The 16,297-nt window shown below is 36.9% G+C and overlaps 1 protein-coding gene across 1 annotated transcript; it reads right to left on the bottom strand.

The window, feature by feature from the left end:
- Positions 1-2,594: 2,594 nt before the first annotated feature.
- On the bottom strand, positions 2,595-10,412 carry vax1 (ventral anterior homeobox 1). Its single transcript, XM_061837254.1, has 3 exons — positions 10,199-10,412; positions 8,843-9,030; positions 2,595-4,046 (listed from the first exon to the last, which is right to left on the bottom strand). The coding sequence occupies exons 1-3, from the start codon at positions 10,410-10,412 to the stop codon at positions 3,516-3,518; spliced, it is 933 nt and encodes a 310-aa protein (XP_061693238.1). The 3' UTR covers positions 2,595-3,515.
- Between the last annotated feature and the right edge of the window lie 5,885 nt (positions 10,413-16,297).

The raw sequence follows: 16,297 nt of genomic DNA, 5'->3' as shown, positions 1-16,297 counted from the left end.
TAACGTACAACCACCAAGGACATATCATCCGAAAGGAATCTTCACACCCTTGTCACAGTCTTTTCTTTCTTCCATCAGCTCAAAAGTTCACAGTTCAAGGACATGAATCATTGAAGTAACAAGTAATATAGCTGCCAGTTTCCATCCATTACCCCAGCCGCTTATCCTCACAAGTGTCACAGGAGTCCATCTCAGCTAACTTCGGGCAAAAGGCAGACTACACCCTTAAATGGTCGCAAGTCAGTCACAGGGTAGATATCAACATCAACACTGAGCGGGAATTGATCTCACACTGCCGGAACCAAAATCAGCACTGTGTACTTCAAAACCATCAGTGACTCAATTTCCATATTTCCTTTTACTGTATTATTATTAATTAAGTTATTTTAATTTTCCTTCTTCTAAGCATTGTACTCTTTCTACATGCCTGTTTGAAGCTATATAACATTATGCTGTGAAATAAAAATAGAATTTGATTTATCTATAGATCCCACACAGCCATCAAAGTAATATTTTATAATGGCTTTCTGTTTTACGGATCCAAAAGTTGAACAATATCTTGAGCATTTCCACTCTTTTGATTACTTAATGGGATACATTATTTTGAAACATGCGGAGCAATAAAGCTATGCCCCCCCCCCTTTACACCTGAAAACAACAGGGTTTCCGTTCAAATATTTTGTACAGTTCAATGGTCTCAGGTATACTGTGTTACAAGTGGTGCGTTAGTCAGGTAACACTAAAATGCTTGGCATGACAAAGCAACAACAAAAAAGCAGTCACAGAAAGAAAAAAAAAGACAGGATATGACCTCTCTTTTCCCAGACCTCAGCTTGAATACTATGAGGACCATGTGACGAGAGGAAATATGTTGGTGGTCTGCTCCTATGACAGCCTGGAGCATGCAACCCCCCACCCAAACACACACACAGACACACACACACACTTACAAAAAAACAGATATCTTCATCCTAATTGGACTTATGGTGAAGGAAGAGAATAGGTGGGGGAGCTTTGGAGGGTTGTTGGAGGGGGTGTTAGGAAGCATAAATGCAACCTCCATTCCCCTGTCCTCCTCTGGGGGGGCGGGGGGGGGGGAATTCCCAAGACATGCTGTAGGAATAAATTGTTCCTTTTTTCTAAACTCACAAGTGTGAGCCATAATAGTTTCCTCCCCATAAAAAAAAATATATATATATATATATATATATATATATATATATATTTCCCCCCACTAGAGTCCTCAAACATGATTTTACATTATACAACTCCAGTTTCTTTCCTTAATTAGTATTTGGTAATGTCTCCTAAAATTAACGCTGAGCTTACTCTGATAGCTCAAATCAGTATACTTTTCTGCAAAGAAACTCTGTATTTTATTTCATGTTTAAAGGGTAAATGGATCAAAATAAAAACATGAATTACATTAAACAGCAATATAAAGTGATGAGGCAGCATTTCTCTAAATGGAATTATAGGAAAAATTAGACATTTATTTGTTCACTCTCTCACACACATACACACACACACACTCTTTTAATGGGCAAACATTGTGGTGACTTTCAGTGTGATCTAAATATCTGTTGATCATTTGCTGGAATGCTTGATACTTATTGACCTTTTTCTTTTGTATAATTTCGGAAAGCTAATGAGTTTTGTGCTGGATCCTGTGGTCTACTCATAAACTGTCTTGACAGGAAAACAAATAAGCCACTGCCCGAACTCACACAGTGGATGAAACACTCGGTAAGGTTTGTCTGAAACACTTCTATGTTTGGGACCTTATTCTGAAGAACTAGAATATAATCATGATGACGTATAAATTAGTGTCTTGTATTTATCCTGAAATGTAGTAGTAACTGGAGCAGTAACTCACTTGATAAGGACGTGTTGTGAGACTAAAGGTAGCAGTCTGAAAAACACAGAAACTGAACTGCTTTTTTTTTTTTTTTTTTTTTTTTTTTTTTCAAAATACTCATCTGGTGATCAATTTTACTGTGACATTGAACAAAGGACCACCCTGTGTTATTTCTCCAATTCAAAAACAAACAAATAATCTCAACAATTTACAGCACAATATAATATAATCTTTTTCACAAATTGTCATTGGTTGAACATTGGAAGATTGTTGTCCATGTAAATTATAGGACATGAATTTTCACTTGTTTAGAAACCTCTTCCTTAAATCTCTGACTTTTTAAAGGAGGTTCTGTTTTAGGATGATTGTTATGTGTGCCCAATATTTTTGTGCTAAAACATTGGGGAAAAAAGATAATAAAGGAATTTTTATCATGCTTATCAAACTACCATGTATTGGATGTATAACAGTCATGGAATTTATCATTTAACTTGATTCATATGAAAATGAATACATGAAAAAAGCTAAGCATATAGCCATACAGTATACATGATATATAGTATACATTATATACTATATATACTATACACACACACACACATTTGGACTGCACATTTTTGACAAATCTCACAATACAGCACCAAATAGCTTCAACTGATTACTCAATCCATTCAGTAGGTTTACTCATCTTTGTTTTTCCAGATATACTAATAATGTAATAATTACAAAACTGAATAATTTACAATAAAATAGCCATTTATAAGTACATCTCTCATTTGCAGTACTTTGATAGTACAGTCATTCCACCCTTTCTCCAAGTGTGTCTGGGTTAATGGCCACTGATTTCACAAAGGATCTAAAGAACGTCTTAAAGGCTGATAAACCTTCTCCCATTTTGGTGATCATCAAAGCAAGCAGCACTCTGATGATGAAAAGGAAAGCTTTTTTTAAAGGACTATACACCAAAACTCACAATGGTACAGAAATTACAGATGGGAAGAATGATCAAAAGTAAAGATTAGGTACTGCAACTTGAGGACAAAAACGCCACAGACATTGAGAAAAAAAATTTGAGTCTTCGATAAACCATTGAAAAGACAATAAGCAATTCTTCTGAATGACGACTATGTCTCTTGAATGTTTTTGTTCAAGCCAGGTTTCATACAAATGAATATACAAGACAGCTCGAAACCCGGCGAGTGTGATCTGCTTCATCTGACATCCTGCTACACAAAATGGCTTCATTCTCTACAACTACTCAAGTGTAGTGTCTTGTTTGACCTACCAAATACAATTAAATAATATCAGACAGTAAAGAAACCTGCCATCTTTTTGTAGCGTGAAACCCTATGCACTGTGCAGTACTTTGAAGATTACTCTTGAATGTTTCTTAAAAAAAGAAAGATCTTTGAAATAATCCCTTTAAGAATTGCTTCTCAAAATCAACGCTTAACAGAAAACATTTCCATTACCAAATCTTTCGATATGATTTGCAGAATGCACCAAATATGTACGCATCAAAATAACCAGACAGCCACAGAACTGGATGACACAGACAGTTGAGCCACTGACTAAAACAAAGACAGGTTAAGCCAAATATCAACCAAATATTTCCAGGAGGGAAGCATACTTCATCAAAAAAACAAAAAACAAAGGATCATTCCAGAATCTTCTTGTCCATGGATTCTTTGCCATTGGTCCGCGAGTAAGGCTCAAAAGCAGAAGAGCTCAGATAGCGGGCAGAGAGTTCTTGGAGATTGCCGGCTAATGAACTGGCCACAGTCAGCGGGTTCGACGACATGCGGCCCGCGACACCGCTAAGTAAGGAAGGCATGGGGAAGCTAAATAAACTGTGCGCTGGTGGGGAGCTCTGCAGGCCTGGCACTGTCCCAGAACTGGTGACAGCGGGTAGGGTTGGACTACCGCCAGTGCCTCCGCTGCCACCTCCAATGTTGCTGCTATTGCTGCCCATGCTAATGGTGGGGGGGCGCAGTGCTGAGCCCAGAGTGCTGCTACCACAGTGGGGCAAGATGCCCGGTAAGCCCGAGGGTGTGAGTAAACGACCCTGCTCCAGCAGTCTGAGGACACTACAGGTTGCTGCAGTCTCCGAAACCACTGAGCGGAGCTCGGAGTCTTTCCCCTGATCTTTTTTTTGCTTTGTACGGCGATTCTGGAACCAGACCTTTACCTGTAGACAAAGAAACATGGAGAATAAAGAAAATTTTCAAATACTCAAAAGAGAGCACAAAACTTATTAGACTAGACCAGTAGACCATGTATAAGGGGTAGTCAAAAGTAATGAGCCCAATTCAATTAAATCAATTAATAAATGATCTACCTACCCCCAGAAATGTTCATGTCTCGTAGATTAAACACTTGTTTGGAAATTGATATTTTTATTTTTAAATTTAGTTTCTGCCTGTCCTCTTGCCGTCAGCCATTTTGGAAATGGCATCCTTGTTGGAGAACTGTCAGAAGCAGAGAGCTGTGAATGAATCTCCTGCTTTAGAAGGGGAACCAGCATTAATCATTTTCAAAAGGTTGACAAAATGTGTACAGGGTTGGGGTTATGGCATCACTTACCACACAGGATGGTGATGTCATAGCAATGGTGACGCTACGACATTGTTTGATCTGTGCCTTGACCCTCACACTATTCCCAGAATAAACAATTAACGAATGTCTGTTCTTCACCTTTGATCCTGCGCAACACTTTTGGAATGTGCTGCACTTGCAGTTCCCATGTATACATTTTGCAACCTTTTGAAAATGGTGGTTCTCATCCTAAAGCAAGAGATTCAAACACAACCCTCTGCTTCTCATCGGCATCCAACAATGACTGACAGGAAGAGGACAGGCTTGAACAAAACTTCTAAAAACGTCCAAATGAGTATTTAATCTACAAACAGGTGCAAGACAAACAAAAAAAATGGTAATGGGGGGAGCAAAACCTTGAAATTGTTACCATTAAACCAAAGCGTGATGTTGAAGGATCCAGTGATCCTGTGCTAGCTGCGTATGACCCACTATAACAACAACACTGCATTTTTGGTCATTTACTCTATGTTGATAAAGATGACTTTAACACTTTAAAGCCAGTAGCTACAGCTATTCAAGTGTAACTACACTACTTCAAGAAAATTAAAAATAGATGTTGTATTTGTATATTATGAGTAATCATAACAAAACCAGTATTTTTAAGTTATTAACCAAAGTTGAAAGAAATGCTCCTCATCACATAGTTTTGTACTTCAAATTTGTGAATGAAATTCACTTTACAATGCCCTCGGTATTTTTGCTTTCACATCACATGTAAATATTCAAGGGGAGATTTTAAATGGTGCTGCGTCAGGAGTTGAGAGGCCCTGCTCAAGGGCACCTCAACAGTCGTCATCCAGTTCCTTGAAAAGGACATCATGCCTTCATTGTTGAGCACCTTATTTGCTGGTGATACACTAGCAGAGATAAAATAATATTTATTAAATGTTGCATTCATTTCATTGGAGTAAACAGTGTAGCAATGTAATACTGTCTAAGACATCTAATACAGGTTCAGTATTATGGCAGATAAATATGTATGCAATACCATATGTTTGTATTTTTGTGTTATACTACCTTTAATTCAGCTATTAACCACTTTTTGGGGCATTCTTAAACTTCACAGCAGTGCAATGCACAAATCATTACTTTCACGCCACTCTTGTTACTTGACGGGCACGTTGATTAAACAGCAAATAAACTTGCATGTTTTGTTGCTTATGTTTTCTGAAGCGTTGTTAGTTAATTCCTTTCTCAATACGACGTAAACCAGTTTTGTTTTATTGATCAGCCAAAGCCTGGTACACATCCAATGGACTTGTATTTTAAGGTCACATTATTTTGATTGTGTAATGCACATACAAGTGGATGTTCATTGTACCAACACAGCAAATGAGCAAGAAATTGCAGTGATCTATCTAAAATAGTCCATGATGTTTTTAAACAGCCCTACAAAAATACTCTGTAATGTAGTTAGCTATTTCTCTAATACCTAAGTCCGGTTTGTCTAATAAATGTGATCCCAGAAAAAAAAAAAAAACAGATACCCAGTATTCGTATTTATTTGAGCAAATATTTGAGGACATTCAAACACCAAAACAGAAATATAAAGTTACTGTACTTGAAGATAACCTGATGAAGTAGCTACGTTCAGATTAATTAGAGAAAAGTGCAGAATAGTCACATAATGCACCACCCCAAAAAAGCATCTCCTGTTCAGTTTATTTTCTTTAATCCTGGAGAGATTCAATCAGATGAGTGAAAGTACAATGTGCGTTTTTAGGTATTGTGTAAGCAATGTCACCTTCAAGAGGATTTTTTTTAAATGCCTGATTTAAAGAGAGTCTAGGCTGAAGAGAAAGCTAAAGCTATATTCAAATTGTTGGTAAACTTTGTTTCAAGTCATTTATTTTGTTTCAACTGACATGTAAGTTGAGATAATTTACATTGCTAATGAACATTTACGTAAATTTAATACACTGAAACAGAAATATTATCATTCAATAATGGATAATAATGAATATAATGATGATAAATTTTAAAAACATGATTTTATCATTTTTAAATGATTAACACTTCATCCTTTCACTGTTGTGTTTAGCGTGCTCATTTGTGAGTGATAGATGAATAAAAAAAAAGTCTAATTTAATTGCAGCAATAAATAAATTGTTGGATTGTTTTTGTGAAGAAGAGGTCACCAATTATTTTTGAATATTAATTGTAATCTAAGGTAAAAGTAATTCAATTTCATCACAAATGGCTGTTGGGAAAAAATTGGAAAAATTCCAATCTGAGAAAGCAAATGTTCACTTTTAGTAATTGCCCACTAAAATCTGAATGCAGACCACGCGTTACATTGCAATGGTCAAACTAATTTAAATCACTGTAAACTAAACTCCCTTATAATGTTAAGAGCCAATTGCTCATCCCAACATAGCAAAGGACTTCTTAAAATGTCAGTTTAGAGGTCGCACATTCAGGAGAAGATGAAAATAAGAATGATTGATTGTTCTGGGAGCATGTGTGTTGATCTAATCATGTCATTTGATTTCTGAGAACTGATAAAAAGAAACAGTTGAGGTCTTTAAACTGATTACATGTGACTTCTCCTTCTAGTGAATGTGTGATAGTATCCATTATTTGCACATGCAATTGAATTATTCAATGAGCACACCGATTTTGCATTGTGTTTTCCAAATTAAAATAATAAATACATTGAGACTGTGCACAGCGCAAGCACACAAGCTACACATGTGTCATACATAGATGGCAAAAGAAATATTGGCTTTGAACTGTTTTTGTGAAATGGTTGAACTGCAGACCTTTACAAAACTCCAAACTCCTTCAACCATGCAGAAAGCTGCAACACATTCTCAACAAGGGTTTCAACTATTAGCTAATTTGGACTCATTGGACAAATAAATAAATCCTAATAAATAAATAAAATCGAATCAAACATATAGCACATAAGTATGAAATTTGCTGAAGCTTGGAACAGAATGTCCTGATTGGTTCAAGTCCAAATCAGTCAGTGTTACGGGTTGACCTGCTTTAAAATATGGTGTCAAACCCAAGAGTGCAAATGCAGTTCATTTGTGGTGCATTGAACTCTGGCTGACCCTTCGCACATACAAGTGGAGGACGTCCATAAAATGTCATGGCAACTTTCATCATTTCCTTTAGTTGTAATCAAACACATGATAAGCTTTATGTGATCTTCAGATGAAATATATTAAGCAGGAAAATGTATACTGTAACTTTCCCACGCGTTGGGCCAAATTCACCAATATGTTTGTCACATTGGTTCTTTTGATTTTCACTCATTTTAAAAAATATTGGCAGCTCTGGGAGGCCAATAGTTTTAGCTATGACTATGTAATCCATTATAAATCTGTCTTAAAAAATACAAATTATTCTGGGATATGGTGAATACAAATCATTTAGGGAATGCTAATTGACATAAAAGAGGAAAGGTTTTGTATGATTTCAAGCCCAAGTGTCTGGGGGGGAAAAATAGTGTGTGTACACTATTAATCTATTATTTTTAATATATTTCTTTAATGTTTAAATATAATAAATGTTTAAGAATAATATATATTATATTATTTATTTATTATCTACACACTAATGGCTAAATAATTCTATTTTTGAGGATGACTGTGAGAAGAAGAAAAAAATCAAGCTAAATACTATTTTCATGGTAAGTACATTTTGAGTTAGATCAAATAAAACCTGTTACATATGTATAGAAGAAGATAAAAAAAGAAGCTAAAACATCACGCCACACCCTTGGTATAATGGCAGTAATTACCCATTGATTTCACACAGCCAATTAATGACCAATGACAGTTTAGAATAACGATAAAACATCACAGTTCAATACAATAAATGAAAAGTTTGTAAATCTTCACATGAGTGTAAATATCCACAGAAGGATTTGTTTTGTAATTCGTAGTCTTCAAAAGTATGAACATTTTCTTTGTGGTGTCTCAATTTTGAATTTCTTAACATTGCAGTGAGCAGTTTAATAAAGCTTTAAATGTAAATCGAGTCGCCATTAAAGGATTAATACGTGACCTTTCTCATTATTTATTTTTCATTTATTATTGTTTTGTGCACAACACTCAAATGTTTCCAATAAGTACAAATATGCCATTTTAGATATAATTAAAGCCCCAATTCATGACACTTGTGAGGATAATTGGTTTGGAAAATGAATGGATGGATTTCATGAATTAATATAGAAACATTGTCACAATTTGTTTACCATTTTGAATTAAGCATTGTACTGTCAAGATATTTTCCAATCACAAACCAGGACACCAGGAATTTAAATTCAGTTACATTCACTCAATAACTGATGCAATTTATACTTCAAGAATATTATGATCATGAGGAATTAAAAAAAAGAAAAGATTATTTTTCAGAGTGAAGAAGGGCGCCTACCTGAGTTTCAGACAAATTGAGCTGGCGGGCCAGTTCGGTCCGCTCCCTTCCCACAACATACTGACACCTCTGAAACTCCATCTCTAACCTGTAGAGTTGCTCGGCGGTGAAAGACGTGCGGGTTCTTTTGGGCCTGTCCAAATCCAAACCCTTTGGTAGGATAATTTCTCGGATGGAACCTTTTGCATCTGCAGCAACGACAGCAAGGCTGACTCACACAATAAACATTACAGAAACACAGCTCCAAGTAGTATTTTGACAATTAGGAGTATTAAAGCTAGATGCATTATTATTCTGAATATTAATTAGAATGCATAAAAAGGATTTTAACTTATGTCATAATCCAAGAAACACGCAAAATCCCTCTCTCTTGAGTTAACAAAGAGGCAAACCACCTTAACAACTAAGATGATTAAAAAACACCAAAACTGGTTAAATGAAATTGCAATGTTATTATTCTTGATGCAACATGAAAACAACAACAAAAAAAAAAACAGGGTTAAATAAATTGATTGATTAAATGACAATGAAGCAACTTAAAATATTCAATGTTAAAATATTTCATTTAATACTGCTGATATTTTAGATTTGGAGTACTGACCAGTAAATAAAATGAATTGGAAAAACAAGGTTTTTTTTTTTTTTTACTTAGAACCAAAATTGCCCTGTCTCCTGCTAAATTTTGAATATTTTGTTTTTATTCTTTAATTTTCATCACTTGGAAAAAAATTAAAAATGAAATTATTGAAATTATTTATTTATTAACCGAATTGATTATTACAGTGGACATTCATGTCACTATATAATGTTATACCCACAGATGTGAAGTACAATACTGGTGTAAAAACTCTGTCATTTAATAAAACAAGTATTTACCTAATTAAGGAATTAACTCTTTCATTTGTAAAAAAATATTTAAAAATTCAAGCACAGTTTGGCAGATTTTCCCACATAATAAAGTTCCAACAAACAACCAATTAGCTCCACAAATGTCCTAAATACATGTCGTTTAGGAACTGCCATTTAATTAAACTTATTCCAAAAGCTGTAGTGACTTTAATAAAGGATACACAATTTTAAATAAATGTTTTTTGTTATTGTATAATTGTGACTTTTGTCTAAGTCCTATTTATGTTTCTTAATAACTTACAATTGCCTGCAAAGTATTCCAATACTGTACTTTGTATTGTAAGTACTTTTAAGAAAGTAAATAATATATAATAAACCTAAAAATAGGGCTGTTTTGTAATTACAGAAGTACGTCATGACAAAAAAGCTTGCAACAGTTATCAAACAATTGTTGATTGCCTTCTGAGTTCAGTTGCATGAACGCTTACGAAAGAGCAGAAGATTTACCTCGTACAAGTATTCTCCGACAGTAGTCTGGGTCTCCGGTGCTTGCCCTGTTTTTCTCGCAGTTTTCCACAGTCTCAGAGGATGAAAAAGAGCTCTTTTGCTCCTTTAGAAAGCTTTTGGACAAGCTGCCCTGTGAGTCCTTTCCGTCTTTGCCCTCCTTAAGTCCATTCTTCAGCACCATTCCTTCTGTCTCTTGGTTGTACCTGACCTCCATACTCAGTTCTTGGACCTGGAGTTTGCGTGCCTTTTTATTTCTTCCTTTGTCCCGTTTAAAAAAAAAAAAAAGAGGAAATTCATGCGAACACTGCAGAACAGATCATCTGATCAGTGGGGCTTTCGTTTCAAAACAGCACCTTTCAGCAAGGTAGCGTCAGCTATCTAATGGTGAAATATTTTCGACACCCAACCAAGGAAACCCTATCATCACTGACCAACTCCCTTGCCCAATGATCTTGGACGTCTCAGTGAAACTCGATGATAGTTCAATGCCCCCCTTTCCTTGTTACAAAGACATCAGGCTGATAGATGAGCTACACATAATCAGAGGCATGGATGAGCACTCGCTGTTTCAACTGATTGCGGTAATTTTGTTGCTTCCACATTTGCGTAACCTTGTGAGTACACGAAATTGTTTGCGGAAATTGACCAGGTCTTGATGGTTCCCCTCTGTTTGTCTGTTGTCAGCCACGGAATCAAGAAAAATGATTGGTCTTGCCTTGCAACCAAGCCTCCCTTGAGCACTTACATGAGCACAGTCAGTCACAGGGATGTGACTCCTCCAGAGCCACCGAAAGTTCCCGGTTGTTTTATTCTTTCATCCTTCAAAACCCAGCTGGCATTTTCTCCTCAACTTTTTACTGCGCATCTGATTGCCGTCAAATGTCAACAAACTTTGATCCCATTTCTCTTTGGCTCTGTTGCCATTCAGTGTAGTCCTGTAATGCTCACATCTACCGCAATTGTAGGCAAGACACACTGGCTACCAACCAGATGGAAAAGGAGAGAAGAGAAGAGGGAGAGAGAGAGTACAAAGATTTTGGATTAAATCCATGTTACTTGAAATGTTTGAGGACGTTTAATAGCAAAATTTGTCTTGAACGCTTTTACTTAAAGTTTCCTCGTGTGGTCCCGTTTTCTTACAGCCAGCCAAGCAGAACAACCCAGCGAGGTCCTGGACACTACATTCTCCTTAATGCAGATGATTGATCCCCAGAAACTGACTTCAGCTCTCATGATCTTAACGTATGCATTTGGAAGATGCAGGAAAAAAACTAAACAAAAAAAAAAAAAACAATAAAAAGGAACAAAGCTTGTCATTAGTGCTTAGGCTGCCAACACTCTCTCACACATGCATACCCCTGGAATGGCCCCAACCTCTCTCTACAACTCGGCTTCCAGCCCACTAACCACCCACCCAAGCACCAACTCTTAGCTATTTTAATTGTCAGTGCAACAATATCTCTGAACACAGCAGTGGTCAGTAATCCAATAAGACCATTGATTAGGCTACAAAGATTCAATTCAATCGTGGTCTAGTGGAAGGAACATTCACTCATCCTTCTTGTCACCTTAGCTGGCCAGAAGCCCCCTTCAAGCTGCCCCCCTCCCTGAGTGCCATTCATGTCTTTATGAGAAAGAGAGAGGGAAAGGAGTGAAAGATGCCAATTATCTAATTGGACTATTAACAGACAATTCTGTGAGTGTGCCCGCCCGGCAGCAGTCTCAGGGTGGCTTTAAGGGCTTCATGTTGAACTAACTTTATTCAGTGAATGTTAGGGGGGCGGGGGGCGGGGTTCTACTTGGAACGGCGCTGGATCCATTGTTTGGGAAAGGTAAAAATGAGGCGAAAAACGCCGCTACTAGGGGGACCCAAAGCTTCTCAAGCTGCAGAGCACTGCCTCAGCCTGGGAAATAGATCGAGGAGACTGTGCCTTGGCCTCTCATCAACACACAATACTGACATTGGCCAAAGACTGGAGTTCGGCTTCTGTATTGTTAAAAAAAACACACACGCGCTCAACAGAGCATTACAGAGAGCATCTGGAGGCTTGTGAACACATCCTGATGGTTGCAACAGTGCAACAATATGAAATTGTATTTACTTCTATTATTCATACCAGGCGAGGACAATTTGACAATACACACTTAAAGGTTTAGGGGCTTTGCTCAAAATATACAGTGAGCCACTGTATTTGAAGAGGTTGCAATATTGATTTTCTTGTCAATTCTTATTTACAGTCCATAGACCCCGGACCACCACGGGAATAAAAAGATTTTTTTTGTCTATATGCAAAGCACAGAAAGGAGCTCAAAATACCACTTCATCATATGAACTTTCTCATGATTAAAGGCAAGGCACTGATTGTATATTTACTTTGTTACAAGAGTAACATGATTCAAGAAGTCCAATTCCAGACAAAATACACACATACAAATAAATTATACAGAGTTCTGTTCATTAGTTTAGATATGTAAAATGTTAGCATTCTTCAAAGAAAACGCGAGTTTTCACATTTTAATTTATTTTTAAAGGTCAACAGACAGCCATATAAATATTTTAAAATAGCTATGGTTAAGAAAACTGATACATATAACATAGAATATTATTCACTTCAATGTCTATATGAAAAAAAAAAAAATAGCAGAGGGTGTATCATTAATGCGCAAAGTTGCGGAAGTCTCACTCAACATCCCAGTGGTGGACATATTGCCTGCAACATCATTAGCACATGTCAAACTGCGACAGTCGCCATTGAGAAGACGCTGTTCCACCTGCTAAGGGATTTCCGTATTTTTCCAACCCCCCTTCTTTTTGGAGAAGAGAACATCTCACAATCGAGTGAAGTGACTGTGGCCATATTACCCTATCGTTTTGAGCCATATTTAGATGATATGCAACTCACTTCTAACTAACAACAGACTCCCCGACAGATGGATGAGGAACCTGATGAACTATTGAATATGACAGGCCTATAATTGTTCAATTTCCCAAGTCTTTCGCAAGTCTTGTGTATTTAGCATACTCAGGAGGACCCATGCCGGATGAAGTAACTACTTCAGGTGTGCCCAGACACCGGTGGCCGGTGGGGAGGGAGAGCTCCTTATTCCTCCCCACACGGGGCCAAACCACCTCCTCCTCCACCCTGACATACGTACATTATGAAATTATTATGACACAGATCTTTTGTTACGCTCCGAGAGAAGGATTATGTTGTCGGCCGCGGATGGAGCTTATTATTATTGCTGCTTTCGGAGAAGTTTTTCGAGTTTGCCGACTATACGCCTAGTTAGCTCGTGTTACACGCTACTAAACTGTATTTGTACTTCTATTTTGTTATTGTTTTGCATTGTATTGTGTGTGATTAAATGATCTTAGATGCAATACAAGTACAATATTATATTTTTGCCGATTTTACCAAGGGGATTTTTTCTAAATTCACAGATAACATATGCTATAAACTGTGAGACAAATTAGTCCCCCACAACCATTATTTTTCAAATAGCTCTATACACATCTACCTGTCATTTAGAACTCACAAAGCTCTCGTTCTTTGCACCTGTGAAATCCATTTTTCAAGATGAACTGGGTGTTTTGGAAAAGTGTGAAGAGTGAATCCATCCTACCGGGTGTCATATAAACTTTATTAAATCTATATAAACATAGTTAAAATGAGCGTTTTGCCGAAATTTTTACATTTTTTTCAAAACATACCTCTTCCATTACTTGACATCTTTTTCACAAGACTCAACAGAATGCTCCTGAATTTTATTTGGAATAATAAGAAAGCCAGATTAAGACTCTGGTTGCTTTATATGCCTTATGAAACTGGAGGGTTACAATTTTCAAACTTTAAATGATATTACTGATCTGCTCAACTACGCTCAGCTATGTATTATTTTTCAACATCACCATAACCATCTTGGGTAAAAATAGAGCAAGCAACAGTACAGTACCACACCTTCTATTAAAGTGTCACGATCCATCAGAACGGAGGGTGGACCCAAATGCAGGAGTACACGGGAGACGCAGAGGTAATTCGGGAAAAACGTTTATTATTCAATGGTCGGGGATCAGGCAGGACCCATAGAAGAGTTTTTTAAAAAAAATGTGAATTATTTGTGATTTGTGTGCTTTCTTTTTTTTTTAACACTATTATCTCTGTGCATACTGTGGTTTGTTTTTTTTTGTTTTGTTTTTGTTTTACTGTTATTGTGTTGTTTTTGTAAAAATATATATGAAAAATCTAATAAATATATTGTTAAAAAAAACTTTATTAAATGTCGGGAAAATATTTTGGATACCATTTTTTAAAAATCCCACATACAGGTACACATAGAAAAGAACCAGAGGGCGGAGTCAAACCCGGCAATGACTTTGTGTTTGACAGTATTGTTGAGGTTTCACTTGAAGCGACAGATACAATTCGTGCAGTAGCAGAGTATAATGGTGCCTCAGTTCTCAACCACAATCTGTTCCAGAAGGGAGGTTGAAAATTGAAACGTTCGAAGTCCGAAATGGGTTTTCCCATTACAATTACTGGAAAATGAAATAATGCATTCCAAGCCTAGAAAATTGTTTTTAAAGCATTTTTTTAGCTTTTCCTGAAAATAAACTGGATAGTAGAAATACATGTATTGTTTAAATTCTTCATATAATTAAATCATTTTAGAAACATATTTATTTTTTGCTTAAAATGTATGCATTAGTAGTAGAGTATGCTAGGCTGGGAGTGCATTGCCGTATCTGTAGCGACTCGGCCCCCAGCCTTGTAAACCTTTATTTATTAACATAAGTGCAGAACAACTTTAAACGAGCAATAAATTAGGGGGGAAAAACAGACAAATACTTTTTTTTATTTGCATAGAGAGTACCATGTACAAAAAAAAATTAACTTGCAACTAGAGGTAGGACAAATGGAACAAAAGAAAAAAGCAAAGAAAATAATCAACTGTTTCACGTGTCTTCAGTGGGGGGTCTTTTTAACAAAGAACAAATCTAATGTAGACTGTCTCCACTGTCTTTTGAGCACCTTTCTGGAGTGGCTCATAACGTCGTTGAAATTTTCCAGTGCTCTGGAACATTCTGCTTTGTTAGGGTGATAGAGTTCGACAATATGGATGTCGTGATGGATGTCGTTCCATTTGGTGCAGATAGCTTTTATATCGGCACTTGAGACATCCTTCCTGCCTTCATCCTCATCAGAAGACAGCTCCTCCCTTCCTCGCCAACACTATCCCTAGCTAACTCCTGCTTGTATAGAAAATAAGAAGCAACTTTTCGACTTCCTCCAAGATCTGTGGCCTCTGCTTGGTCAACACAGTTGCTCCTTTAGCAACGTGACTTGCTTTGAGGGCATCCTTGTGTTTCAGAATGGTGCTAATCATCAATTTCAGCATGCCATACTTCTTCGATAGCTCAGAAGCACACACACCAGATTCGTATTTGGCTATCAAATCCTTGTTGAAGTTTATGCACCACTTTCCTTTTTTCAGCACCAGCAGTTCCACTTACCTTCTTTGGAGCCAGGATTTGCGCTTTTTATTGCTCAGTAGGAAGAAAAAAGTCACTACCGGGACACGTACACGTGTAGAGACTGCGTTATACACGAAGAGCTTCGTGTGTGGGTCAACTGGTTCCGTCGCGCGGGGTCGCACACGTTACGTCTTTTCCGTTTTTTTTCGGGGGTGCGTTCGAATACATAATAACAAATCATCGTGGGTCAGCTGGTTGGGGCGTTCGAATACCGATTTTCATTCAAAAACCAAAGCAAAAAAAATCTAGAAATTTTCATTCGAAAACCGATTTGTACGAAAACAGAGACATTCGAAAACCGAGGTACCACTGTACGTTCCCCACTTCAGCAGTGCTTGGATGTGTTTTTTCACCTACAACACAATAGCAAAACAAAACAAAAACAATTTGCCAATGCAGTCAAGCTGTGTTTATTAAAACAGCAACTGTTATTATGGTTAATGACTCAGCATGAGATTGCTGAGGATACTGCTGCTCTGAGTTCGCTGAAAAATGAATTACAAATTCAAATCAGAAACTACAACAGAACTGAGAAGCTTTATTGTCATTGTTACATATACCAAAAA

This window comes from Syngnathoides biaculeatus, chromosome 12 (genome assembly GCF_019802595.1).
Source record: "Syngnathoides biaculeatus isolate LvHL_M chromosome 12, ASM1980259v1, whole genome shotgun sequence".
In the NCBI taxonomy this organism is placed as follows: Eukaryota; Metazoa; Chordata; class Actinopteri; order Syngnathiformes; family Syngnathidae; genus Syngnathoides; species Syngnathoides biaculeatus.
The sequence above is the reverse complement of the archived record's forward strand: the minus strand, read 5'-3'. Positions and strand labels throughout refer to the sequence as shown.